Consider the following 27508-nt stretch of genomic DNA (forward strand, 5'->3'; position numbering starts at 1 on the left):
TCGTTCCTGGGACCTCTTGATCTTGGAATTGCCATCAAGAAAGGACCCATCATACTACGTCCCATCAAAATCGTGATCTTATTGCATATAGCCGCGCCCGTTGTGCCCCGAACCGGGGAGTCCCCGGCTGTCCACAACGACTATCGGGAGGACACGCCCCCTCCCGTTCCGCTTCACCAAAATACCGATGCTCGTCGCAAGTCGTCCAATTTCTCATCGACGAGCACGGTCACGCCGTCGATCAGCTCCCGAGTCTCGTACTGGACGGCCCAAATTTCCCGCCGCAAACGTTTCAGCCGTAGATGGTCCCTACGACGTCTTTTGAGGATTCGCTGCTCCATGCGTTGCGTTGGCTCGTCAGTCATCACATAGATTGCCGCCGGGATCAGTTTGGTTCTGATTGTCGGTTTGGTCAGCAGCGAGTCGATGAGAAGGATATGAGAAAAAGAAAAGAAAAGAAGACGAGAGGATTGAGGATGGTTGAGCGAGGCAGTGGCATTGTATACTACTCACATGAAAAAGTAAATGCCATAGGGCAGGAAAAGGATAAAACATGTACTGAGGACCATATACTTCAGAATGGTCATGGCGACTTGTACGAGGTTGATATTAGCCATTCTGTCTGTGTTCGCTCAAAGGTTTGAAATGCAATAACAAGTAAGCAGCAAAGAATGTTGGAATGCTATTCTAACTATTTCATATTTTATGGGTAAAGACTAATTGGTAGGTGCCATCTGGGGGTGCGGTTTGGGTTCGAGAATGCCATGTTCACGTCTGCATTTTCGTTTCCATCATCCTAAATCATAAACGTCGCTATAGAATGCAGGTTCTATTCTAGTACGGTTGAAGAGTACGTTGGTAGGACCTAAATTTGTTGTGTTACAGCTCACATTATGTGTCTACCTACAAGGTACCGCCTGCCTGACTTGTGATCTAAGTCTCCTGTTTCCACTTCACCCTAAGCCTCTTTACTCAATGCGCAGGTGATTATGTTACATGGTGGACTTGGAATGCGCCGTCTGGCGGCGAGCCTAACGCCAAACAGACGTTTGTGACTAGATGCTGCTGAGCCATCCTGTCTATTCACGTGCAGTTACTTCACACATGTTTCCCGGTATTGGATCGTCCCAGTAAGTGATCGTTAGATCGAGGGCGAGGAGTCAATACGTGTCTAAGCGCGGCGCGGTGACCGCCTGCTATCGAGCTTGTGGACCAATCTCCTCAATTGCTTCTCACGCGTAAGGCTGCGAGCTGCTTTGTGTAGCGATGGTGGTTTCCAAATGGCTTCAAGACATACAGCACGCCTCTAATAGTGGGTATCAAGTCGTATAGATTAACATCAGACAGTGCCTTCCGACCAAAACAAAAACCTTTGAAGAGAGACCACTGGGCTCTTCCTGCCAGCCCCCTGGGCATATATCGCCGCCACCAAATTGACCAGCAACAGTTCGTAATAGTTCATTTCGTTTGGTAACCTCTATCCCTCCCATTACATATTATTAAGGAGCCGTTGGATAGTTCATTGTTCGTACTTGACGTTTCTTGAACTGCCAGCGTTCCCTCGTATCATGGCTTCGACATCAACACCGACCCACCTCATCTCTCTTGGCATTGGCGGTGACACGTTCTGTGGCGGAGACCGTTGACGCATCTGCTGTCGCATCTGCAATCTGGCGAACAAGTCGCTCGTGCTCATCTCGAGACTTTGTTTTAGTGATGCCGAGTTCGCCCATAACTGACCAAACTTCGCCATCAGCTGCAAAGTCCGCTCTAAGCAGGCGATGCTTCTTTCGAGGTTGTCGGACGCCGGGGCCCCGGGTCGCGATGGCAGCGGTGGTGGAAGGGGTTTGCCGTGTTCCGTGTGGGGCGGGGGAATGTTCACACCAGCTAAAAGTAAATCTTCTGCGTCGCGAAGAACGGCAGCAAATTGGTTGGCCATGAAAAACACTCGAAGCGCATCGTGGTAGGTATAGAAAGCAACACTTCTGCCACTATGAGCAACCTCGTATATCCGATCGAGATAAGCAAGGGTATGCTCGAAGATCAAGACACGACCGTAGTCCGAGATATGGGGGGCCCTCGCAGACGGTGCAAGACAATACACCATACTGTAGCGGACTTCGAGGTCAAAGAGCTCACGCATACCTACAGGTAGCGTGCTTGGAAGAGCATCTGCCCACTCGCGCATGTCCTGGCACATCTGCCAGACGAATGATGTCGCATCGTGTATCGGCGTAGGATCTGATTGAAATAGTATTTGGTACCATTGCGACTGTGCACGGCGTAGTTGAAATAGCAAGAAGGCCGGCTCAGAGCCCGAGAGCATCTGGCCAGTAATGGAGGCGCGCCGACTAAAGGAGGAAGGCCTCGGCCACGCGACATGTGTTGCAGTGTCAGGGAAGCAAAATGCGCGAGCATGTACCATGCTGATCGACCTATTGCATTGTTAGTCAAGTTCCACTCAAGCAGGGGCTATTGGTAGGCGCACCTGTCGAGCGAGTATACGCAGTAGAACATCTTTCGTCTCATATCCAGCATGGTCTTATCGGGCATTTGTTCTGGGGGCGGATCCTGGTGGAAGCCCAGATCGATCACTGCACGGCATGTGAACCCGATCAAATGCCAGCTATCAAAATGTGCCGGATCAAGCATGGAGTATTGCGTCAGCAAGATCAGTGACCTAATCTGAGCGACGTGGCCCGGCATTAAGGCCCCATCGGCGTATTGGAGAGCTTCTGCCACGAAGTGTAAACCGTTGACGTAGTGCTCGTCTTGGCTTGTCTGACTCTGGGCCATGGAGCCCACGGCAAGGACCATGTAACCTAGCCAGTAGTCGTGGTCTTTGATGTATCTGTCTTGAGTCATATACATCTGATCGAGAACGCTATAGAGACTTGTTTCCGAGAAGGCCGGATATAGTGAGTAGATGTTGGTCATGTAATACTGTGCAATGGCCAGCGCAGTCTGTCTCGGCGGCAGAGACCAGCTTTGAGGGTCTGGCAAAGTATCATTCGACGCAGCGGCTAGGACTAGCCGCGCGAAGGTCATGTTGCCCATGGAGGGCTCAAAATCCCTGGTGGTGGCATTGATAGACCTAGTTGTATGCAGTCAGTGAATGCACAAGAGGCAGAGCGGACGACGTCTTGGCATACAGGAAACCGAAATCAGACAGCAACGAGTTGACATCTGAGGTCTCGCGCTTTCGGGCAGCATTACGATGGATGGCTGCCCTGATAGTTGCCAGAGAATCTTTGCGCTCAGGTTCTCTCGTCGGAAGTGCATCTGTCTCATGCTGAGAGACGGATGCCTTTCTGGATCGCGCATAGGCAAGGCGCCTCTCCAATTTCTCGATGCGCAACTCCAAAGCCGCGACATAGCTGAGTCGGAGTTAGTAAATCGGTTGCATGCAATTTTTGGCTGGTGGCGTCAAACCTCCGTTCCTTGCCTCTAGCAAATTGATCGTTGGCGCTTGAGCACTCGGTCTCACGGCCAGCCTTTTCGCAAGCTGTGCATGCTGGCAGTTTGCCGTCACACTACTCCGAACCAAGTCAGTCAGCAGACTCCTTTGACTCATCGGATTCATTTCTGTTCACCTTTACTTTGGCCGATCGACCTGTTACAAAATCAGCACGAGGCCCGCGTAGAAAGAAGCACGAGATGTAGAATCAAAAGGGCATAGATGGGCTTACATCTTGAGCAGGCAGAGACGGGGCGCGATACACGAAGTAATGGGTTGTCCGAGAAGCTTGAGCGAGGCATTGCACGTGCGGGCGGCCGGCGGCGCGGGATCGCAGGTCAATAACCCGAAATGCAGCAGGTGGTTGATTAACGGCTCAGCGATGCGACCTGGAGATAGTATCGGGGTGGCGCTCTAGGGGCTCGAAGATCCTCCCTGCAAGGTCGGCGCCGATGGTTTGCTTGGATCCCTTCCAACACTGGTTCGCTCCGACGAAGCGGTACCTGGTTTGAAGCGGCAGTTGCAAGTAGGGATGAAAAACACAGCGCCCGTGGGTCAAAGCCGGCTAAACCGAGTCGTGAGTGAGTGGGTGGAATGTTTGCTGATCTCGGTGACGAAAAACAGTCGCAGTGTCTAGAGTATGTATCCTGGGTTTCAACACCGGGAACAGAGCCTCACGACAGGAGCAGGTCGCAAAAGCTGGAGAGGCGGCTAAATGAAGATTAGCAAGTTGGTGGGAGAGCGGATTCTTGTCGTGACTCCACCGGCCCTCTAGCAATTCTCGCTTTCCCGTCTGACAAACCGCACTTGGGCTGGGCGCTGGGCACAATGTGATCGACCGGAAAGAGTAGCTACTTTTTAGGTGGGATAGAGGGGACGCGCCTCGGGAGATGGAGGGATGAGGGATGAGGGATAAGCAAGGTGGGGTAAGGTAATGCATCGACTCTCGAAGGCGTGGCAAGGCGTGGCATGCGAGCAGCTACAGTACAGCCTACAGTCCTGGACACACGCACACGGGCAGATGGGGGCGGGACGCAAGTCACCAACCCAACTCAAAATTGCTCTCCTCCAACCAGGCATTTACTCATTACATGCTAGCAAGGTACCTGGGTAGTTGGATGCGGGAGTGCGGGTACCGTTGACCAGATGGAAATAAAATAAAACAGGCCACTATACTTGCACGTGTCGGTGTATTCTACAGATTGACAGATTGCCCCTTTCAACCAGAAGTCAGACGTAGATACAGGAGATGGGTGTATGTAGGTATGTACAGCAGCTCTGAGGCATCTATCAATCTGTAGGTAGAGCGCTGCCCGTTTGATGCACACGCTACACGCTACACACAGCCAGTCTCTTGAGTGGTATTCCGACCAAGTCTTCCAATGATGACCTGGCACTCCAGAGACAGAGAGATGTCGTACCTGGCCCCGATTATTGACGGCAATGACCGGGCCCTGAGTTTTTCCAGTCTCTAGATCTGTCCTCTCTACCCGGTCTTCGGGCAGTAAGCAGAAATGCATTTGATGTACGCGTAGCCTGGTCTGGTTACATACTTACTTTGTATTTTTCGGCGTTTATTCCGACCAATATGCCTTAAGTCCTACCTGAGGGACATGAAGACCTTAACGATTCGACTTCAGGGCATACAATCTCGAAGTTCAGTCAAGAGACCCCTTGGGAAATGGCCCCAAGGGTTACTTTCCAAATCTGGCAGTTTCATGTTGCGAGATCGTGTTAGAAGCATTTGCTAGCGCCCTTTTCCGTAGTTTGACAAGTTCTCCCAAGGGACTTCTAAGATCTATCGGGCTAGCCAGGTGGGACTGTTCTAATCCTCATGAGGCGCGGTACCGATCCAATACGAGCTGAGGATATATGCGCATCAAGTACCTCGTAGGGTATCCTCACCGTCCCGTCGGGCTCATTACGCAATCGCGCTAGCAGGCAGCCAAGAAAAGATGAAGTAATCTGAAGACTGCTATAAAATTGTCCCAATGTCCATCTGGAACAATCAGATCTATACTTATAGCCCGGGGTGGGGAGCAATCACGTCAGTATGTTTACACCGATGATCTCGAGGATGCAGTGGCCATGAGAGTAAGTACCGCGTTTTGTACGGGTTTACTGTATGTAGTTAATAGCTGGATTGAGTTTTGAAACCGCCCAAATTAGCGGCCCCGATGATGAAGAAGCTATCGTCGACTATGATTCCGCGCCAACAATTGCGAAGATTTGCCGGCCAGGCCGGCAAGGCCGTCCTCGAATAAGGTTGCTTGACAGCTTGGGAAAGCGTGTCCTGTCTCCTGTGTGATCATGGAGACCATTGGGAAATTTATTCACAACTGGAATATCTCTAGCTCACGCATAGTGTAGCATGTGGAGAGGGCCAATATGGCTAGTGTATCGATCAACGGTGAAGCAGCCTGGTAACAAATGATCAAAAGAACAAGAAAACTTTGAGGCGCCGAGGTCTCGATGCTGTCATCTCGAACTCGGTACTCCCGAGCATGAACATTTGCTGGGTTGATACCTGTATTCCACTGTTGTTGAGGCATGGAGTACTGGGCCCTCCTCCCCTAGAGCCCCGCTGGACTCCCGACGCCGCCACGCAGCATTTTGCAGGCAGAAGGCTCCTAACGAACTGCGCGCTGCCGCGTCTTAACACACCCCCTTTACCCAAATCGAGTAAGGGATTAATGATGAAACGCGACGAGGGCAGACAGATAAGAAGAAGGCGGCCCTAACGAGAGGGAAACGAAACAAGTGACTACATATGTACATTCCCACACTTAGGATATAAACTTATACTACCTGGCAATCTAAGAGCTCCATCAAATGGAGGCGTAAAGGAGCACGAAAACCTGAATGACCAAAAAGTTGCTTGCTGAGGGGCCTGGAACCAATGGATTTTCTAGAAGGTCTACCTCCCAATGTACCTGCTGCAAGTTAGCGGCTGTGCCATCAAACGTCAAATCAATACCTTCTCCGCCAAGTTGATGCTCAAACTGGATTATCGGCAGTGCAGTTTTATGCTCCATCGCATGTGTTATTCTTGGTCGATGTGACGATGAACCAGGCTTGTGCCTAGCTGCCAATCTTCCGCCACACCTACTAAGTATTTTCAAACAACCGTGTCTCTTTTTTTCGATTGAGACAACTTGAACCGCCAATCCGCACGTGGGGCCTTGATCGACAACCTTATTGCAGGTCCTATTGCCCGCCCGACTAGAACCTTGGAAGGCTTCCATCGACAGGGGATAGCGAACATTGAAGCAAAGTACCTACCCAAGCAGCCAAGGTCCCAAGCCTGCCCTGCCGTATGTACAGTGCAACTGTAACAGCTGCGCGGGACGTAGATAACGATATCCCCCGCGTATTCTATCCCATAACCATCGCAGCGCATGCTTAACACCACCAATCCAGTTGATGCAACCTCGCAACAGCAGCAGCAGCAACAACAACACTCACACACGCTCTCTTCCCCTCTCTCTACCTCCCGCTCACTTTACGACTGCGCGCGACAAACCTTCCCAGCCGAAACATTACTAGAGCACCCAGATGGACGCCTCCGATGTGTTCCGCCATATCGAGGGCTTAGGAACATACCAACCGAGATTCCCGCAAGGCTACCAGCCCGGCCGCCCGACGATTGCCATTCGGGATGAACATGTGGAGGAAGATGGCTCACATCGCATTGCGCACACCCTAACGGCATGCTGTCGTTGTCGTCAGGTTTGTGCCCTCTTTCCCCACCCCAAGGGAACTTGCATCGACTCCCTGATTTTGTTTGCGACTTTTCCGAACCAGAACCAGCGGTGCTGACTCGTCCTGTGCATCATGTAGAGAAAGACGCGATGCGACCCGACGCTACCCCGCTGCCTCCCGTGCGAACGCTCCGGGTCTGTGTGCGAATACTTTGACACCACCAAGGGCAAGAAGATCAGCCGATACTATGTTGTCAAGCTCCAGGCGCGCGTGCGAGCGCTCGAAGCCGAGCTCGGCCAATACACCGACGAGGACGATTTCCCCAAGAACAGCGACGACATTGTCGGGCCTGGAGGCCTGGTTCGTTTGAACGAAACGGACGAGACCCCCCGCTACCTCGGACCCTCGAGCGGCATAGCCATGACGCGGATCCTGATGGAAGAGGCCAAGCGCTACACGGACTCCCAGCACATATCGCAGCTCATACCCGAAGTCCGAGTGCGTCGTCAAGCTGCAGTGGGCGGCCCGGGCCATATGGGCCTACGGTCGCAGTCCTTCAGCATACCGCCCCCCATGATGACGAGGAAGAAGAGCTATCCTATGATCAGCGCTTTCCCGGCAGACAACCTTCCCAGCCGGGGCATTGCAGACAAACTGGTTGAAGTGTACTGTCAGCGTGGTACGGCAGCTCGTACAACTCCCCTCTGCAAAGATAATGCTAATGCGCCAATTAGGGCAAATCTTGACCCCGACTCTTCATGAGAACAAGCTGGCCAGTGATCTTGATGAGGTGTACAACGGAAGCCAAGACGCATACCAGCACTTTGTCATCAGAATGGTCATGGCCATTAGTATGCAGAAGCTCGATACCACCTACGCCGGGCTTGCTGATAGTTATTATCTCGCTGCTATGCAGCGTTTCGAGGAAGTCGTCCGGCCAAAGGACCTGAAGACGATCCAGTGTCTTGCTCTGATAGGGCAGTACTCGCTGTTGACGCCGACTCGGACCTCAGTCTACTACATCATTGGCCTGGCGACAAGGATCTGCCAGCAGCTAGGTCTGGCAGATGAGAAGACCATAGCCATGGGCACCGAAGACCCCCTGACCTTGGACATGCGCAGGCGGTTGAGCTGGTCCATTACAGCGATGGAGTTCGGGCTGGCCTCCAGTATGGGCCGGCCGAATGGTTTCGCCAAGAGCGATGATCTCGTTGATGTGAAGTTTTTCGAGAGCGCCAAGGACGAAAACATCACCGAGCACGGCGTAATGCAAGGCCCAGACGACGAAAAGAAGCTGATAGCGATACACTTCTGTAAGATGCGGTTGTGCCAGTCAGAGATCAAGCGAGTCTTGTATGAGATGAAGCAGCCGGAACCCAGGGACGAGCGTCATCCCTGGTTTACGGCAATGGAGACCAAGCTGGACCAGTGGCTCAACGCCTCCCCAGCAAGTCCCGCTTGGTGCAAGCCATGGTGAGTATTCAACCAAGCCAACACTGCCCTGCTTGACATTTCAGCACCGCTAATCGTCGTGCAGGTTTACTGGAAAATATCACACAATGATCATTTCGCTCCACAGGCCGTCGCCTCAGGTTCCAAAGCCGTCCAGTAGATCGGCCAGCAAGTGTTTCGACTCTGCCGCCTTCATCATCAACCTATCCAGCAAGCAGATGATGGCGGCTGCCGTCGACATTACGTGGATGTTCGTTTTCACCTTATACATGGCACTCAACACCATACTATGGTGCGTTGCTGCGTATTCTGATGTCCGCGGCGCGCATCCCAGGGAGGAAGTTGAGGAACTCGTCAATGTGGCGCTTGATATACTGGATCAGTGCGCCGAGCGTTGGCCCGGGATAAGCGCTGCATCTGAACTGTACTCTACATTCTCAAGAGCCTGCCTTCTGAGCTACGAGGCCAGAAACACCCCAGTTCTGTCGGCGTCTAGTACTTTTGGAACACCATCCTCGCAGCAGGATACGAACTCGCCATCGACCTCCGACAATTCCAGTGCGACGACAGTGTCCAGGCAGGCTGCCACGAATGGAGTCCCTGCCTTCAACCCTCCGCAGTTTGGCTACGTGTTTGACACTGCCCCAGAGCCAGTCAGTTTCGACAATCCTTTCGCCGGGCAGCCAACGTTCCGCTCCAACTCCATCTTCCATAACCCGGCCCCTAGTGATCCTCCTGGCCGACGCTTCAGCTACTTCCCTCCTGATTTCACCCAATCAAACGAGAATCTGCTACTGGAAGAATCCACGCCTCCTGAGTCGGACACCAACGCATCTCCTCCTCTCATGTCGCCCCCACATCATCTTCCCACCCCACCCGAGTCTGTTCCTCCTGGTGCTGGCGCTACCCCTATCATGTCAACACCCATAATGCCCACGTCCACCATGGCCACACCCAATATAGCGCATGCGTCGCCGGTCAATTTGCCACAGAACCACTCGATGGGCCAGGCTCAACAGCAGCAGCAGCAACATCAGAATCAACAGCAGCAACGAAACGCATTCACTATACCTCCCCTACCACATCATAATCACCACCCGCAAGGTCAAAGGCCACTACCACAGCCGACGACCGTCACGGACTGGTTCAACCCACCCCCGCCCTTCATTTCTCCATACGCGTTTGGCGGGATGAACAGCGATTACTGGGCGCCTTCGAACAACCCGAACGGACTGGGTGTTATGGGATTGGGCGATACGCAGATGCACAACATGCCGCCAGAGCGGCAGGGCAGCCTGAGCGTGGCTCAGCAGGTGGAGTTGATGGGCGTTCTCGAAAACGAGGGGATGACGGACATCGATACCTATCTTAGCCTCGGAGGCATGGGCTACGGCAATGACATGAGGAGCAACGGGACATCGGGCATGAGCTGGGCTGGCCAGTGAGAACCGGCTGAGTCATGGGAATTTTTGATATTTGCGCCCCTTGGGAAACGCGGCGCTGGCGCAAAGGTGACGACTCGTTACGACCCTCCCCTGTTGGGCATTATTTCTTTGGGCTTTGGGGTTACGTAGATACCATTTGTCTCGTTATTTCCGTGCATATTTGTACCTGGAGGATTTCCGTTGATCTATTACTACCACAATACTCAAGTTGTCCCAACAGCTGACAACCGCATTTCCAATCCTCACCGACCCTCTTGCTTGACTCTATTGATGACATCGAACTTAATCACACCAAAATTCACCACTTTTTCCGATACAGAATCTAGGACTTTTCTTTGCTTGGTCACAAATCAGTGGCGGTATAAGCTGACGAAAAGAGCAACTTGTTCCGTGGCTTGGCGGCAGGCGTCTGCGGCCAACAGCGAATGAAACAAAACCAACGGCCTTGGGCCTACCCCGCTCGCTGTTGGTTCCATTGCTTTTGCTGACGGTGTTGGTGCGGCGCAGCCTGGGCGGGAGCCGCAGCTCCCCCCGTTCAGGGCTACGACATACGTACAATGCAGCGCTAGCTTGCTTGTTTGTGACCTAGGGAGTCGGCCCTAACACCGGGGCGGCCCTCCCGGTTGGCTATGTCTGTTCAGCCTCCAAGGGAGGATTGATTAGTAAAAGCAACAGTCAAAGATATATCCGCGTGTATAAATGATTGCGAGCCTGGTGTTGCGTTCGACACTGTTACTCTTCCAGGATAGACGCGACAAGTATTTGGCCTTGTTCTGATAAAAAGAAAATGGCTGCCACACTCGATGTTAATAGCAGTAAGGGCGAGGATCCGACAGCAGAACTGTCGTTTCTGAGCCAAAAGTACGAGGAAGAGAAGGCGAAGCGCCTCCGCGCGGACGGTAGCGCGCAATACGACGAGTTCGAGTCGTGCCCCAATGCCCGGCTGCGCAGTCTCGGCGATGACCCCTGGGTCGACCACGACAAGCTCAACGCCCAGCCGCCCAACCTGGCGGACGGCCAGCACGTCAAGGTCCTGTCGCTGGGCGCCGGGATCGCCGGGCTCGTGTACACGACGCACCTCCTCGAGAAGGGCGCGTTCGTCCCCGAGGACATCCGGCTCGTCGACACGGCCGGCGGCTTCGGCGGCACGTGGTACTGGAACCGGTTCCCCGGCCTCGCCTGCGACGTCGAGGCCTCGATCTACCTGCCGTGGCTGGAGCGGACGGGCTACGTGCCCCGGCACCGCTACGCGCACGGCGACGATATCCGGCGCTACCTTGAGGGCGTGGCGGAGAAGTTTGGGTTGGGCAGCCAGGGCGTCTTCCGCACGCGCGTCGAAAAGCTCGCGTGGGACGAGGACCGGCGGTGCTGGATCGTGGACCTGGAGCAGCGCCGCGGGCCCGGCGAGGACGATTTGGTCCGCTTCGCCGTGACGGCGCAGTACGTCGTCCTCGCCAACGGCATCCTGAACCACCCCAAGGCGCCCAAGATCGAGGGGCTCGACAGCTTCGCGGGCGCCATGATGCACGCGAGCCGCTGGGACTACGGCGTCTCGGGCGGCTCGCCGACGGACCCGCGCCTGGAGAAGCTGCGGGGCAGGCGGGTCGGCGTCGTCGGGACGGGCGCCAGCGGCGTGCAGTGCGTGGCGGCGCTGGCCGAGTGGGCGGGGGAGCTGTACGTGTTCCAGCGGACGCCGTCGACGGTGGACGCGCGCGACCAGCGCGAGATGGGCGTCGAGGAGTGGGCCAAGGTGAGCGGGGAGCCGGGGTGGTGGGAGAGGCGCAATGTCAACTTCGTCGACGCCGTCGCCGGCGAGGGGCCCGACGAGGACCTCATCGACGACGGCTGGACCAAGGCGCCGACGCTGAGCATGGTCGCCGGCGCGCGCCACCAGCCTCTGCGCCCGGAGGATATCCCCGCGCACATCGAGCGGATGCTGGCCAAGGACGTGCCCCGTTCGAACCGCATGCGGCAGCGCGTGGTCGACCTCGTCACCAAGGACCAGGAGACGGTCGAGGCGCTCAAGCCCTGGTACCCGACTTGGTGTAAGAGGTATGTCTACGTTTCCTTTTTCTCCTTTTCGCCGATTTGCCAAGTTGACCTCTGGTGTCCAGACCCTGCTTCCACGACACCTACCTCCAAACCTTCAACCAACCCCACGTCACCCTCGTCCCGACCGAGGCCCACGGCCTGCACCGCGCCACACCCGCAGGCCTCGTGGTGAAGGGCCGCGAGTACCCGCTCGACGTGCTCATCTTCGCGACGGGCTACCGCAGCCCCGTGCACCACATCGCCGAGCCGAGCGCCATGTCCAACACGCCCATCGTCGGCCGCGGCGCGCGCACCATGGAGGCCAAGTGGGCCGAGGAGGGACCCGGGTCGCTGCACGGCCTGTTCACTCGCGGGTTCCCCAACCTGCTGCTCACGGGGCCCTCGCAGCAGGGGATTTCGGGAAACGTGACGTACATGTACGAGGTGGCGGGGCGGCATGCGGCGCACGTCCTCGCCGAGGCGGAGAAGAAGGCGAAGACGAAGGCACAAGACGGCGTCTACCAGAGCAGTAGCAAAGGAGTCGCCGTCATCGAGCCGACCGAGGAGGGCGAGACGGCTTACGTCAATCACCTCCTTTCGCTCGCGGCGTTCCACGCGCCCATGGGGGTCTGTCTGCCCAACTACCGCAATGATGAGGGCGCCGTCCCTGTCGGCGACGATGCGATCAAGGCGATCAAGGCCACGACTTATCCCTTAGGCATCAATGCGTGGAGCGAGTTTCTTGGGGAGTGGAGGAGTACCGGGCGCCTTGAGGGGCTGGAGATTACGACTGGGGAGGCGGTGCAGTCATGAGTCTTCATTCTTGGAAGAGCACATATGATAATCTTTGTACGTCTCGATCATAAAGACTTTATACACTACTACATGATATTCAGGCATACAGGAAAGGCTAGTCTCGACCTTCAGCATAGTCGCTAAGCGAAGCCCGCTATTTCCGTGCCGCATGGCCTCGGCGGTAGCCGTTTGCGGGAGTGAGTCATCATGTGAGTCTGACATCGCAGGGGTCAGTACCAGTTCCCCCGGCGGCAACGAGAAATTCAGAAAGTCAGGAAACAAACAAACACCACGAAGTAACCAAACCTTAGATTAAAGCAGACAACCGCGAGCCACTTACCTACTCACCCCCGCAAAGATGGCCAAACCGTCGCCGCGGTTCTTTCTGGAACCCCTGTCCGAGGAAAAGCATTCCCAAGGCATCTACGAGCTCTGGAATAAGCCGGGCAATCTCGCCGGAACGTATGAGAGAAAACATTCTGACTGAAAACAAACAAGTGGTGTAATGACTGACTGAGAGTGCTCCGCGAGGAACAGAAGCATGCAGACAGCCCCCGATCTAGAGAAAACCCGCACCATGATCCGCGACCGCGCCTACGGCGCCAAGCCCGGCATCGTGAACTTTGCCATCATGGCCGGGCCCGGGTCCCCTCTGTACGGGCTTGCGACCGCCACCGCGCCAGAGGAGGGGGAAACGTCGAATGCTCCGACGCCGGAGCCCAGGATTATCGGGATCACCGGCGTTCTCCGCGTGGCCCCCGAGGAGGCCGGCTGGTACGTGGCCGGATCCTGTCGGGGCCTGGGCGTCGCCACCGAGGCGGTCGGGGCCATGTTGGGCAAGTACTGGGAGACCCAGCCGGCGGCGACCGAGGTCATAGCGTATATCCGGGTGGGCAACGTCGCGAGCGAGCGGACCGCGGCCAGGTCGGGCTTCGTCCGGGCTATGGAGCGCACCGTGGCCAAAGGGTCCATCTTGCCTAACGGCATGGTGGCGGATGGCGATTGTGGGGTTTGGGTCGCGAAGAAGCCAGTCTGAGGACGATTATTGGTGTACGGGAACCTCTCGGAGTTTCTATCTAGGTTATAAAAAAGGACCACCCCTACTCGACTTCCACTCACTCTTTTAGCCTCTGTGAACCGTGTTCCTCATCCCCGGCATTCCAACGATGGATCACAGGGGGTCTCTGCCTCTTTGGTAACCCAGCTCACAAGACATTTCCTCTTTCCACAAACGATGACGTGTTTGTCGTACCCATGCTTTCCACGCCTACCAACTAGCACTTGGACGCCTCGACCACGACGAGAAAGTCGTGATCGTACGTCTTGTCCTCTTCCTGGCCGTGGATGTAGTCGGCGGCCGTGGTCCAGGCATGCTTGCATCCGTGCAGGATGTCGTCGGCGTAGTCGGCGAAGTCGCTGCACTTGGTCTCGTAGTACTCGGCGCCCATGTTGCACCACTTGATGGCGCCGTTCCACTGGCAGGCAATCTGGCCGCAGTTCTTGCCGTCGCTGCCGCCGTGGTCGCCGCAAAGGGCATCGCCCAGGCCCCGGAGGTAGTCGATGTTCTCCTGAACGTATAGGGGGTTGGAGTAGTCGGTATATGGGTCGAGGCACGTCAGGTTCTTCCCCTAGAAACACGGGTTGGTCAGGAGGCGGACAATCGGCAAGAAACCGGTGTGGCGGAGGGCTTACGTCTAGCTGCTTGGGGGACGCGGTGTAAGGCTTATGGACGGGAGTGAACTTGAAGTCGGGTTTGATGGCCTGGATCTGTTTCTCGACTGACTACACCCCGACAGTCGGCATTAGTATGTTCGCTGGTCTTACAGTGGGCGGTTCCTTCACCTGAAGAGTGCCGTTGAACTCCATGATGGGACCGCCCTCCTCGATGGCAAGTTTGAAGAGAATGCCTCGACTCTCGCCTTGGCCGTTACCTGTCTTGACGAGATCAGAGTGGCCGCTAGGGGAACTGGGTAACGCAGCTGCATCCTATAATGCCACATCAGGAAAGGGTCTCGATTGAAGTTCTTGACAACGCACAACAAGCAATGCTGCCAAGACACCGCAGAGGAGAACCCAGATAAGGGCAAGGTTGACGGTTTTGGTAAACATGTTGTTGTTTGTCAGATGGGTTTAGTTAACCTGAAGAGTCTCGTGAAGTTTGTTACTGGCAGTGGATGCGGTAGGTTGATGAGGTAGTTGGTGAAGCGATGAAAGCGAGATGGGATAAAACCATCGTTGCTAATCGGTTCCCGGGACATGGACATAAGCCAGAGGTTCAAGATAGCGGCTTCCCTGATCTCTGTTCTTTCCCGAGCTTGATTGCTAAAATATAGCTTCACCTTCCTTGCAACGAACTTCGTTATTTTGACATTCTAGTCAGTGGCGACTTCCTTGAACTCATGATGCAGCTGGGATCGCACACCGTCACTCCCGTGCGAGTATACAAGATTTAATGAACCCTATGTACTCAAGGCACAAGATATTGCGCTAATATCGGTTTACTAGAGCATAATTACCTATTCGCCCAAGTGAATTTGAAATTCCACAAATGCAAAATCCTAATTGGTTGTAAAGCTTCTCTTGTGATCCAACTCGGCAGTCTGACATTACTAATGTTTTGCCATATTGCAACCGCTCGAGAATCACAAAATGTTTCGGTTTGTGGGGTCGGATTGTCAGCAACAATGTAGTCAGCCACAAAGCGACAACAGTGCTGACAGCCATAACACCTCTCGAGTTTTATTGTCAGTTCGAGCTACAGGAATGGAGCTCTGCAGAGTGTTCGGGCCGTTGGAAGTAAGCAGTGCCCATGACATGTGATGATTTCTTCAAGAAAGTCGATGTGATTTCGATCGACGCCAAATGTGCCGTTTTCGAGTTGCTCCGAATCCTGCTGTTCCATCCGGAGATATTGATTTAAAATGAGAGCATGGCCCAGGGCTGCCCAGAACGGTGTATGCATCCCGTGTCTGCATTCTTGGGTAGTATATGCCCCCGCATATCTGTATGCACATCGACGGAACCGTCGAGATGGAGTTAGCACCGCTGCGTGCCAGAGTACCGGGTATCGCGCCGGGAACCGGGGATGCAACGTTGATATCCTGGCACCTGTCGGTTGTGCATTAGTCCGGGAGAAAAGATGGAGCCTTTTGCCGGGGTCAGGGGAACTGCTGTACGGCACAGCACCGCGTAACATGCCACCGAGTAATCAGACTGTATATATAAACATCGGGGCGCATGGTGGAAAATACTCTCGACCCTCCCGTAGCTACGCCACTCGTTGTCGCTGATCTGTCGCTCGTTCATCATGACTCGCATCAGCAGAAACCTCCTGCCCACTCTGGGGCTCTTCATGCCCTTACGGAGTGGCGTAGCTGGCCAGGCGATACGTATGTGATCTTCCATCCATCTGTTTTGTTTTTTGACCACCATCCCGAACTGACACAACGCTTGTAGTCGCTGCCGCCAAGGCCACGCTCGGCCGTGCTGCTGAGACCATGAGTGGCTCGTGGGCTTCAGGGGAGGCCGCCTCTCTGCAACTCACCGACGCCGTTGTGCAGAATCTGACAAAACTCGACGTCGGTATCGATGTCTCGTTCGGGTCCTACGAGAACGGGGAGCAGGGCAAGTTTCCGGCCTGCAAGACCTACCCCGGCGATGAGCTCTGGCCTTCGGCGTCCGAGTGGGACGTCTTCGATCAATTGACCGGCGGGGCGTTGATCAAGACGGTGCCGATCGGAGCTGTCTGCTACGTCAGCCACGAGTCTTACGACGCAGAGAAGTGCCAGACTATCCTCGATGGTTGGCATGACTCGGAAGTCCAGTGAGTATTTTGGCCCTCAAAACCCTCATCTACTATCAAAACCCAAAACAAAATACACCAACCCCTTTTTGTAACCAAAATCGGCTAATCACCATCCCAGTGTTCGCGACCCCACCTCGGCCATGAGCCCCCTATTCCAAGGCGAGACATGCATGCCGCAGAATGGCAACATCACCAACAGCACCTGCGAGATCGGCGGTTTCCCGCAGTACGTAGTCAACGTCACCACCGTGGCGCAGATCCAGCTGGCCGTCAACTTTGCGCGCAACACCAACATGCGCCTGGTCGTGCACAACACGGGCCACGACTTCTTCGGCAAGTCGATCGGCGCGGGGGCCCTGTCCGTCTGGACGCACCACCTCAAGAGCTCCGAGTTTGTCGAGGAGTTCCAGACCCCGTCCTACACCGGCCCGGCCCTCAAGGTCGGCTCGGGGATCCAGATCCAGGACCTGTACGAACTCACGCGGCAGCTCGGCTACACCGCTGTGGGCGGCGAGTGCAAAGGCGTCGGTGCCACGGGCGGCTACATGGCCGGCGGCGGCCACGGCCCGCTGATGTCCTTGTACGGCATGGGTGCCGACTCGGTCCTCGGCCTCGACGTGGTGCTGCCCGACGGCCGGTTCGTGACGGCGGACGAGACGCAGAATACGGACCTGTTCTGGGCGCTCCGTGGCGGCGGCGGCTCGACGTTCGGCGTCGTGACGGGCATGGCGCTCAAGCTGCATCCGGCCTCGAGCTTCTCGGGCGTCACGTTCGAGCTGGCCAGCGGCCCCGGCACCGAGAACAGCAATGAGGTCTTCTGGCGGGCCATGTACGCCTACTGGCGTAAGTTCCCGGCCTACGCCGAGCGGCACACGTACGGCTACTCCATCATGTTCCCCACCGAGACCGGCTTCACCTGGAGCATGCTGCCGTGGCTCGTCCCGGGCATGCCGCTGGCCGAGTTCAAGGACATGGTGGCGCCGCTGTTCGAGGAGTGGACCGCTTTGGGTCTCAACTTCACCCCGAACTACTTCGAGCACGACAACTTCTACGATACCTGGAAGGCCCACTTCCCCGCCGAAAACGTCGCCGTCGACCGGGTGCGCACCGCGTCCCGCCTGTTCCCCCGTAAGAACTGGGACGACGAGGACCTGCTGACGGCGACCATGGACGCCGTGCGCAGCATCATCGAGGAGGGCTCCGCGCTCGTGCATTACAACATCCAGGGCCTCGCGCCCGAGGGCACGCCCGCCAACGCCGTCAACCCGGCCTGGCGCGAGGCCGTCATGTTTGGCATCATCGGCTACGCGTGGGACGAGAGCACCACGCCCGAGGAATTCGAGGCGGGCAACCGCAAGATCTCGCGGGACTGGATGGAGCGGCTGCGCAAGGTCACGCCCGGGGGTGGCGGCTATCTGAACGAGGGGGATGTTATGGAGCCCGACCCCGGTCAGGCGTTTTACGGGTCTAACTACGAGAGGCTTTTGGAGATTAAGAGGGAGGTCGATCCTTGGGATGTGTTTTGGGCGCAGACTGCCGTGGGCTCGGAAAGGTGGTATGTTACGCGACAGGAGGATTGGTTGACGCGGCAGACGGGGAGGCTTTGTCGCAAGTAAGGGGTTTATTTAATTGCGGGGGGTCCATAGCATCCGTACTAGAATGCTTAGTGAGAATTCATGTTCGTTTTCTCATATCTTGTTGGGCTTCTTTCCACCTCTCAAGGGTATGTGACATGTCTTCTGCAGTTACTATGTAGCGTGCTAGCACAGCCAATGATTCTCCAGATCAACTGCGTCATACCCCTGTCTATCAAGCGAGCGGCAAGGTGCATATATTGGCCTCCAACAACATCAATACCTCCGTACATGTGACCCTGGTCAAAATATAGAAATAGGGGGCTATGCTATGAGGGGTTCGGCTAATGATATTCCGGTTTCGCCTCCAGAAAACTTCATTCAATTCGTAAATCTGTGATGAACTACGGACTATCGAATTGTTATCATTTAATTCTTTCTCGCACTGCTGTTTCCCCCATATTCGCTCACGATTGGCCTGTCACCCGAAGAATCCGTATCTCATCATCTCAAAACCATGGAGGAAATATATTTCCATGGGAACTACTTCGTTTTGGTTGTCATTTGGTCCCTTTTCCAAGGCTTCAAGCTTCTTTGGCGATGCATGCAACCTCTCACCCGCTTAATCCCCAACGGTCACTGGTGGGATCTCTTCACCTCGGTGATACGATTTGCTTATTTCTTCCCAAAGTTGTTGTCTCGATTCGATCTGATCAAGACCGGGCCACCGCCATCCTCGTTGCTGTCATCAGACCGCGCCGTTGGTGATAAGGAGATACCATGGATCCTCGCCAATGTCGTGATACAGGTCGGCCAAGTCATTCTACTCTACTGGATGTGAACGGCATTTCGAAGGAAGCAGTCAAAGCAGGCCGGTGAATTCATCGAGCTTGGCATGATCATGAACCTTTCTCATTCCTGGGGTCTTTTTCGTGGAATCCAGTCACTATATTTGTTCCTGAGACCAAGAAGTCACACGTCAAAGCTCGGGCAATACCGTTTTGATCGGATCTTATTTGCCTTAGCAATAGCCTGTCTGTTTCTTACCAGCCTGGTTCAGTTCTTAGGGGTAGGTGCCCTGCGTCTGCTTCATTTCATATTTCCCTTGGTATATGTTGACACAATGGGCTGCCTCATCCTTCAGGTGCATTCTGTGTACTGTCCGGGTCTTTTTCCTATCCTTAAAGGGGTATGACCAGAAGCCTCGGTTTGTAATACTTTCGAATTTGTTGTTGTGTGTCACACTATCTGCCTTGGTACTGCCATGGGCAACTTGGACCCGATGCTTCGTTATCCTCCTCTCTCCATTTTACAGTGTCGCGTTACTTTGTATTTTCTACTTGTCCGAAATGAACCCGAGGACACGTTCGATCCTATCCCATTACAAAACGAACCGTTCAGTTCGAGCGGTCACTTCTGTCGGATTTGCCGCAGTACTATTCTGGCCAGGCTGACAGTAATACCCAATTTCTTGCACGGGGAGGCGGAGTTTTCACATCACCGAAAAGTTAGATCGTTGAGAGAATCTGCCGAAGGAGGCTGCCGTATCTGCGTGACAGTGTGGCATCATTTAAGCCTACTGAAAGTGAAGCCAGCACTTGGTGATTACTTCAGCTGGGGTGACTCGACAACATTCATGTTCTTACTCAATAGCATAGTACTGCACTCCAAATGGGGACGTAACGTCTGTGTTTTCGGACTTTTGAAAGACGGCAGCAGGGGTAGCGTTTCCGGCGACGAAAGCCCCGGCACAGTTTTTTCGATTCCGAAGAGAATCCTTTCGGACCATACCGGATCCGAAGCTAGTTTCAAAGAGGCTTACGGGTGGTACTCGGGATGCTTGCGAAACCATGCTGCTCGTCATACTGGTGGCAATCCCAGTTTCAGGCCTTCGCGCTTGCTGCATTTGGGCCCCGACGACACCATCAGTCTCCATACACGTATCGAGTATCCTGAAAGACTGACTTATATGACACTGAGTCATTGCTGGGGGGGAGCACATATCACCCGGCTGCGACTGAACAACGAGGAAGCATTTCGTCAATGCATTTCGCGGGATTCATTACCGCAAACCTTCCGAGATGCCATCCGCTTAGCGAGATACCTCGGTTCCGAGTACCTGTGGATCGATAGTCTTTGTATCATACAGGACTCTCTGGACGACTGGAACAGAGAGTCTATGACCATGGGAGACGTTTACCGGAACTCCGTGTGCAATATTGCCGCTACCGATTCGTCAGACAGCCATCAAGGCTGTCTTCTCCCGCGCAATCCACGCATCTTACAGCCTGAATGGCTACCTTGGTCCCCGGATAGAGGGGGCGGATGGTACCTCGTCAACAAAGGTGATCACGAAGAACAACATCAACTATACACCCGCGCCTGGGTACTTCAAGAGGCCCTGCTGGCTCCGAGGACGCTTGATTGTGGAAGAAGCCAGCTCTTCTGGAGGTGCGATTCTATGAAAGCATCAGAAGAGTTTCCGACGGGATATCCTCGCAGGGGGTGCAGCGTCTACCTTCATCCAGCAAATGCGGATCGCTACAATGTCCGCATCAAGAGCTTGAAGTCCATGATAGACAATATGAAGGAATGGGAGCAGTCGAAAATTCGCAATAAGAAGTTGATTCACGAAGCTCGCACTCGGCTGGGTCACAAAAACCGCGACGCTCTCGCTCGCAAAGAGAGAGTGTGGGCGAGGAAGTGGAGGCGCTCACCAGGGTACTATTGGAACTCGATCGTGGAGCTCTACTCGCGCATGTCGCTAAGCGTAGAGTCTGACCGGCCCATTGCTATTGCGGGTACCGTAGATATCTTCCGCCCGTACTTGGGCGCGTATTGGGCGGGCTTGTGGCAGAATCTCATGCCTGGCCACCTTCTTTGGCGTATCGAAATGGGTGAGAGCCAGACCGGTGTGCCGCACATCTGCAGGCGCTTGGACAAACTGGCACCCAGCTAGTCTTGGATGTCACTGGCGGGCGGCGTCTCGTACGATAAATGGTAAGCGACCTTTTTCAATATCCCATCAAGTCGTTGCAGAATCACGCCGGGTCCCGCGTCAAGTCACTTGTGAGGAACAAAAATCAGTCCATCGAAACACTCGGTCTGCCTTGAGTGAACTCACGCTGACATAAAATTAAAGCGAGTTCCGGAGCGAGGATGTGGCTTTCTCCCATTTCGTTGGGGCCGAGGTTCTCTCATCGGCTGACATTCGCCTTCGACTTCGCGCACCACTGTTAAGAGCCACAAGTATTGCCACCGCCGCCAACACTTTTCTGGCATGGCAAGACCCGAACGCCGAAATACGGGTCACCGTTCTTGCGTCCTCTGGACTTACTGGCCATGGCGCTGTTAATTTCGGAGAGGAGGTGCTTAAGTGGCAGGTCCACCAAGACGGAGTGCGCAATGCTAATGGTAGCTATTCTTTCTATGTCTCTTTCGACATTCTGGCCGAAGAGTTCGCTGTCCATGAGTTTTACCTCATGGGTGTTTATCGTCGAAGTCCAGATTCACATGATTATGCGGAAGGCCTAGTCCTGCAGGAGAACGCAGATGCCTCGTTTTCGCGGCTTAAAAGACTAAGACTGCACGCAATCATCGGTAGATGTGGAGGCTGTCTTGAACGTTTTCTAGCGATACCATTTTGTGAGTCCAAGATTATGATAATTATATTACTTCATTGACAAGCTTACTCACCCAGATGCTTAGTCTTCTGTAAACGCCACCGCCGCCGCATCATACCTATTTGAGTGTGAACGTATCTACATTCTTTTTCCATCCCTGCCACGTAACCCAAAAGTGTGGCGGGAATTTGCTCGGTGTGGAGGTGCACGCCACAACAGGGCAGCCGTCATTTTAGGCTTCACAGGGACTTGAAACGCTAACCATCCCCAGTGGCACTCCTTTCATCCCACTACACATCATGGCGATTATATATGACATTCGCGGGATCCAAGTCTGGGTCCAGGTGAGGGGCAGGTACGCCCCCGAATACCTCACCCACGACCCAAAGGAGCAAAATGCGCCGAACGGGTGTCCAGTGGTCTGCAATTACATTGAGTCGTTCGATAACTGCCACTTTGCTATCGTTACCGACGTCCACCCGGAATACAACTTCAGCTACAAGAAGCACTCGCTCAGTTTCCATGTCTCATGTGGACGGGAAATACGCTGTCAACAATTGCACGACCAAGGATTATGTGTGGTCCAGGGCCGGCCGCCGAACGGTTCTGGGTCCGCTCGGGCTCGACCAGCAACGAAATCTGAAACAGCGGAGGTTCAAGTTCTCGGCTGTGAAGACAGGTGACTGCCCGCCTTTCCAAAGCTTAAGTATCAATGCTGATTTCCGGAAAGTGGAAGATGACCACAGTGACAGGGTCCAGAGAGACAAGGCCAAAACAAAGGATCTGGGAGTTATTGAGGTCCGGGTATTCCGCATCATCCTCCGCGAGGCAACAGACTTTCAAGCCGGTACAGCTGCAAGAAAGCAAGACCTCGAGCTTTCCGAGAAGGCCTTGAAGGGGAAAGCAATTTCCCATGGAGCATCGTGAGTTTCTGCCCAACAGCCCGCCGGGAATGTGTGGTCATTTGCTGAACTTGACCTAGCTACGGCCGGCCCACTACTGGTGCGCCCACCAACAGCTTCGAAGCGGAAGATATACCAGAGGATGACGGGCCCATTGCTATTTTCCGGTTTCTGTACCGATCTCGAGGTAGGCGGCCCTGCTCTATGCACTTGCCCGTGGCTTGTTCACAACTAAAATATTTGTAGACGCACTGAAGCAGGAGCTCATCATCCCACGGTCTCCTTCACCACCAGCTCCACGGACTGAGTCTCAAGCCAATTCTATGGTCCAGGGACAGGAAATACGGCAGGATCGGGTCATAGTACGACCTAAGGAAGAGCCTCAGCAGCCAAATATTAAGCGAGAGAGCCGCGAGGTATCTGAATTGGTCCAAAGCCCTCGGGGCCCGAAAAGGCCACGACGCAAGAACAAGAAACTCGATTACATAGATTTGACTTTGGATTGACCAAAGATTTAGGACTGAGAGCTCTGTGCGTTGCTTTTCGGTCTCCAGCATTACTGTGCTTGGTGTAGGGTGTCGAAATTCATAAATTCGATCCACGTTCTAGATCCGGATAGCTCATCTGATAATGTCACTATCCTTAGCCGCCATTGACTAATCACTTGTTTGCCCTCCAACTTCATTCAACTCCACCCATCCTCCACATGCCGCTAGGATAAGGGGCCTGATATCATTCACTTCTTCGTCGTTGTTAGCCATCTACATGCGGGGAGATCAAGTACTTCAGCTTCATTCAACTAGATTATACGCTTTGTCTAATATAAAATACAAATAATAGAAATGTAAAATATACATTATAAACGCGATCTACAAAGCAAAACCCCGGCCTGACAGGAACTAGCGAATTTCAAATAACCTTTCACGCATCTCATCCACAATCTCGCCCCATTCATTCGTTTCCTTTTTCTCGCCCACGATATGCTCGCGGACCGCCTCGCCATCCATCATGCCATGAATGTACGCTTCGCTAATCAACGTGTAGTAGACTCCCTTGTCCTCTGTGGCTCTCGGGTCTTCCTCTTCATCTTCGTCCTTTGTCCCTTTATCTTTCTCCTCTTCTACTTCGTCTTCCGCCTCTTTTTCTTTACCTACTTCCTCTCCCTCTTCGCTTCCACGATTTTCCTCGCTCTCAAAGAAGGTATCCTGTTGGTCATGTAGCCTGGTATCTTCTCTCTCATCGGGATCCGCTTCCGGCCGCTCCCCTTCTTCAGTCGGCAATGGTATCTCCTCTGGAATAGATTCGACCGGGTCACCCATGCCTTTCTGCTGGGGTGGTTGTGTAATGAATGTGGACGCCCTTGATGCTCTTTTGTTCTTTCGGTCATCGGCTTCATTCTTCCTCATGGTTTTCTCCGTCTCCTCCTGCTTTCGCCGAGCAACAAGGTGCTCTTCCCGTTCTCTCCATATCCTGAACTGATTGTTGACTGCTTCCCTTTCTTCTTGAACCTCGGCCTTCCACTCTTCACGTTTTGCATCTCCTGGTGATCCCAGTGAGTCAAGCTTCTTCGCATATCTCAGCTTGCGAAAACAAGCCTCCTCGCATGTCGATAGAACGGCTTTAAAGGACTCGAAGCAGTCCTGCCACCGTTCATCCTTGATATCCTGCTCGGATTTCGGTGGCCCTCTTCTCAGAATTACAGGTACAGTACAGCCGAAGATTATGCACACCATATCACCTTGCTGTACGGGCATATTCGCAAGTCCAAGGTGGCCGTTTTTAGTCTTCACGAGACATCGATTCCAGATAACGGCTTGAACACGACGGCAGAACTCCGCGACGATGGAGTTCCTCTCATTCACGATAAGTGCCGATGTGTCCACCGAGCCACCGCGGAGACCTCCCTTCTTGACCGATTCTTTGCAGGCTGTTGCGTAATAGTATGGCGGGTTGCGATTGTCCTTCCCCCTGTCAGCCACCAGGGTCCTCCAGAACTCCGCCGGGGGGTCACTGGAGCCATTGACAGCACCCTTCCACCCTGCGAGCTTTGTCCATGTTTCTGGGATGCATCCAAGTCTAGCAGGCTCGCAGACCTCGGCGATTTCGTCGAAGATGAACCCCTTGGTATAGAGACTATGGTGTGCCAGCGTACGCCTCTTCCGAAACCGTAGGCGATTCTTGCTCTCGTGATCAACTTTTGTGTTCTGCGCTGCGCTGTAGTTCCTGTGACCATCCTGGGGGAGGCCGACCAGCGGGTCCGCATTCTTCCTACCCATGCGTAACATGCTGTTTCCTCCTGGGTGATGGAAGAGTGCAAAGGGAGCGCCCGAAACCGGAGATATCCACGATGGGAGTGCCATAGACTCTTCTTCAATCTCGTCGACCTCATCATCAGTTTCGCTGACATCTGATACCTCCCCATCACCACCGTCGTTAGACATGGGCTGCTGCACACGTTTGCGGTGGGATTCTTTTGGGGAACATTCCTTTTCGACTCTGTTATAGAACTGCTCCAGCTTTCCCTTCCACTCGGGTGTGTCATCTTTATCACGTTTTTCGGCGTTGTTGAAGTATTGCTCAGTCGTACGATCGTCAACTAGTGTTTGGTTTTCGGTCTTTACTTGATGTCCCACTCTTTTCGACGCCCACAGGACCTGTCTGTTACCTGGCTTCAGGTGTTTGTATAGTGTAGGCTTCAGATGTCTGACACCGCCGACGCCGTGTCCGGAAAGTTCAGGGGCCCACGGCCGGCAAAGAATATCCAAGGCTCTAGTGGGGTCCGAGTTTCTTGCCCCTTGGATGCAAAAACTGACGAAATCTTTGCATACGTCGCTGAACGGTCTGCTGTAGTCGACCCTGAAGGGTTTCCTTTCCAGAAAGCTCGAGACTGTAGACATTATCGTGGCTTCTTCGGACACTATTTCCGAGTTGGTACGAAGCTCGGCGAAGGGTGAAGTGTCGCGGGAAATAGCCAGCAGAGAGTAAATGGCATCTCGGGGCTGTGAAGCCTGAAAGACGGAAAGACTCGAAACCAGGTACTCTAGGCTAAGAAGTGGTCGCTGCGGGCTTAGCGCCATTGATTCTCCTGCGCTTTCGTCAGTCGAACTTGGTGTTTTCGATGCTTCTGTGCCACGTTTGGTTTTCCGTTTGCCGTTTGGTCTGTCGTGTGCCACGCCTGGCGTTTGCCAACCATCACGCCGAAATATCTTGCCGGTGGCCTGTACTAGGACACTGGCTCCCAGTTCGGAGACATGCTCGAACCATTGGGGTACGTGTCCAAAGGCCTCGTCCCTTCTCATCACTTCAGACAGCCGATGAGTGGCGGTTTCCACCTCGACGAAGAGTTCAACGGCGACAGCAAACTGCTCCCAGGGTATCTCGTCGTTGCCGCAGTAGATGGTGGCAACCCGGGCCAATGCTATCTCCTGCACAACCCATTTCCGTGAGAACCAAGGTCGTTGCATCAGGAGTAGCAATGAGCGCCACTTATGCGCGTTCTCCTTCTTCTCCGAGATGGCGTCAAAGTTCTCCAACAGCATGATCTCGCGGATAAATGAGATGGCCGTCGTGCTATCGTCGTTGTCTTGGCCCAACCAGACACAGACCTGCTGGGCGTTGTTGTATATACGTGACATCATTTGGACTTGATGGTTGCGTTCCTCATGATCTGCCTGGTTGATACATAGTGCGTCAATCCACAGGATGCGATCTGTTCTGGCATGCCTGAGGTACTTGAGGGCCAGGGCGAGCTCCCGTGAGACTGCCAATCGTCGCTGCTCTCGGCGATGACCATACAGAACCCGGATGCCGCAGTCTTTGCTCTCGGTGCCCCAGTTCCACGACAGAGCTTCGTAATTCACCTTTTCGGGGTGGGTGCTCTCATGGATGGGTTGCTCCTCGGAGCCAGTATCCGTTGCTCTCCTCTTGGGCTCCTTCAGCCTTCTGACAACATTCTTCATGTCAAACTCGACTTCAAAGAGCTCGCAGATGATGTCGGGGTTGTTCTGACTTCCTGCCACAAGCCGAAGCAACCTTATCCGGCGCCGCATGGACTCAAGGCGAGCATATTTGAACTCGCCAAGCGACTCGAGGTCATCGTCGTGATACCTAGAGACCCGCGATCGATGTTCACGCATAGCACGGATACTGTTCACCGGCTCGTATATTGTTCCATCCAGCTCGATGGTCTTGAGCTTGATTTTGCCGGACTCCCCATCCTGGATAGTTCGTTGGGAGGACATTGTGCGGTATCCAGATTGTGGAAACAAATCATTTGAGGCCACGTACTTCTCGATTCAGCAGTAGTAGATAGCACGATCAGGGTCTGCGTGATGATGAGGCAACCCAATGAAACAAGCAGGAAGTTAGACGGGCAACACATGGGCCACTAGGGACCAATAGATCATATATCTGGCCAACAGAGCCCACTGCTCGATCCACATGAGGCTCTGCGGGAAGGCAGATAATGCCCGATACCACCTAGTCATCTTCATGGGGGGTCGGTATACCCGGTGATTGGTTACGTATTCAGCTTCTCATTTGCCTATGCGCCGGGCGCAACGCCACACTGTGTGTCTTCAAGACGGCATTGTTCTGATTGGGTATGCGTCTTCCAGGCGACCTTTCCGACGCTCGATGAGTTGTGAAAAATGTCTCAAAACGCCATTTTATGCAATGCAACTCTCGTGAAATCAATAGTTTGTCATTTACCCCCGTAAGAGA

At 54.1% G+C, this 27508-nt stretch overlaps 8 protein-coding genes across 8 annotated transcripts; 5 read left to right on the forward strand and 3 right to left on the reverse strand.

Moving 5' to 3' along the window:
• Positions 1–1519: 1519 nt before the first annotated feature.
• On the reverse strand, positions 1520–3759 carry PG985_002860 (uncharacterized protein; the record flags this gene model as incomplete). Its single annotated transcript, XM_066822629.1, has 5 exons — positions 1520–2435; positions 2489–3094; positions 3153–3377; positions 3433–3533; positions 3655–3759. 5 exons carry the CDS (start codon positions 3757–3759, stop codon positions 1520–1522), a joined length of 1953 nt encoding a protein of 650 aa, XP_066690061.1.
• A 3253-nt stretch (positions 3760–7012) lies between these two features.
• On the forward strand, positions 7013–10056 carry PG985_002861 (uncharacterized protein; the record flags this gene model as incomplete). Its single annotated transcript, XM_066822630.1, has 4 exons — positions 7013–7186; positions 7298–7838; positions 7894–8632; positions 8697–10056. 4 exons carry the CDS (start codon positions 7013–7015, stop codon positions 10054–10056), a joined length of 2814 nt encoding a protein of 937 aa, XP_066690062.1.
• Positions 10057–10843: 787 nt separating this feature from the next.
• Positions 10844–12900, forward strand: PG985_002862 (uncharacterized protein; the record flags this gene model as incomplete). The annotated part of the gene is made up of 2 exons (XM_066822631.1): positions 10844–12108; positions 12171–12900. The coding sequence occupies 2 exons, from the start codon at positions 10844–10846 to the stop codon at positions 12898–12900; spliced, it is 1995 nt and encodes a 664-aa protein (XP_066690063.1).
• A 340-nt stretch (positions 12901–13240) lies between these two features.
• PG985_002863 (uncharacterized protein) lies at positions 13241–13918 on the forward strand (the record flags this gene model as incomplete). Its single annotated transcript, XM_066822632.1, has 2 exons — positions 13241–13344; positions 13420–13918. 2 exons carry the CDS (start codon positions 13241–13243, stop codon positions 13916–13918), a joined length of 603 nt encoding a protein of 200 aa, XP_066690064.1.
• A 238-nt stretch (positions 13919–14156) lies between these two features.
• Positions 14157–14991, reverse strand: PG985_002864 (uncharacterized protein; the record flags this gene model as incomplete). Its single annotated transcript, XM_066822633.1, has 4 exons — positions 14157–14510; positions 14575–14664; positions 14707–14868; positions 14920–14991. The coding sequence occupies 4 exons, from the start codon at positions 14989–14991 to the stop codon at positions 14157–14159; spliced, it is 678 nt and encodes a 225-aa protein (XP_066690065.1).
• A 1198-nt stretch (positions 14992–16189) lies between these two features.
• Positions 16190–18303, forward strand: PG985_002865 (6-hydroxy-D-nicotine oxidase; the record flags this gene model as incomplete). Its single annotated transcript, XM_066822634.1, has 3 exons — positions 16190–16271; positions 16339–16705; positions 16806–18303. The coding sequence occupies 3 exons, from the start codon at positions 16190–16192 to the stop codon at positions 18301–18303; spliced, it is 1947 nt and encodes a 648-aa protein (XP_066690066.1).
• A 1594-nt stretch (positions 18304–19897) lies between these two features.
• On the forward strand, positions 19898–23292 carry PG985_002866 (uncharacterized protein; the record flags this gene model as incomplete). Its single annotated transcript, XM_066822635.1, has 5 exons — positions 19898–21219; positions 21404–21906; positions 22402–22807; positions 22867–22973; positions 23033–23292. The coding sequence occupies 5 exons, from the start codon at positions 19898–19900 to the stop codon at positions 23290–23292; spliced, it is 2598 nt and encodes an 865-aa protein (XP_066690067.1).
• A 393-nt stretch (positions 23293–23685) lies between these two features.
• On the reverse strand, positions 23686–27027 carry PG985_002867 (uncharacterized protein; the record flags this gene model as incomplete). The annotated part of the gene is made up of 1 exon (XM_066822636.1): positions 23686–27027. The coding sequence occupies one exon, from the start codon at positions 27025–27027 to the stop codon at positions 23686–23688; it is 3342 nt and encodes a 1113-aa protein (XP_066690068.1).
• Positions 27028–27508: the final 481 nt, after the last annotated feature.

Source organism: Apiospora marii (assembly GCF_038362585.1).
Source record: "Apiospora marii strain CBS 49790 chromosome Unknown utg000002l_segment0_segment0, whole genome shotgun sequence".
Taxonomy (NCBI): domain Eukaryota; kingdom Fungi; phylum Ascomycota; class Sordariomycetes; order Amphisphaeriales; family Apiosporaceae; genus Apiospora; species Apiospora marii.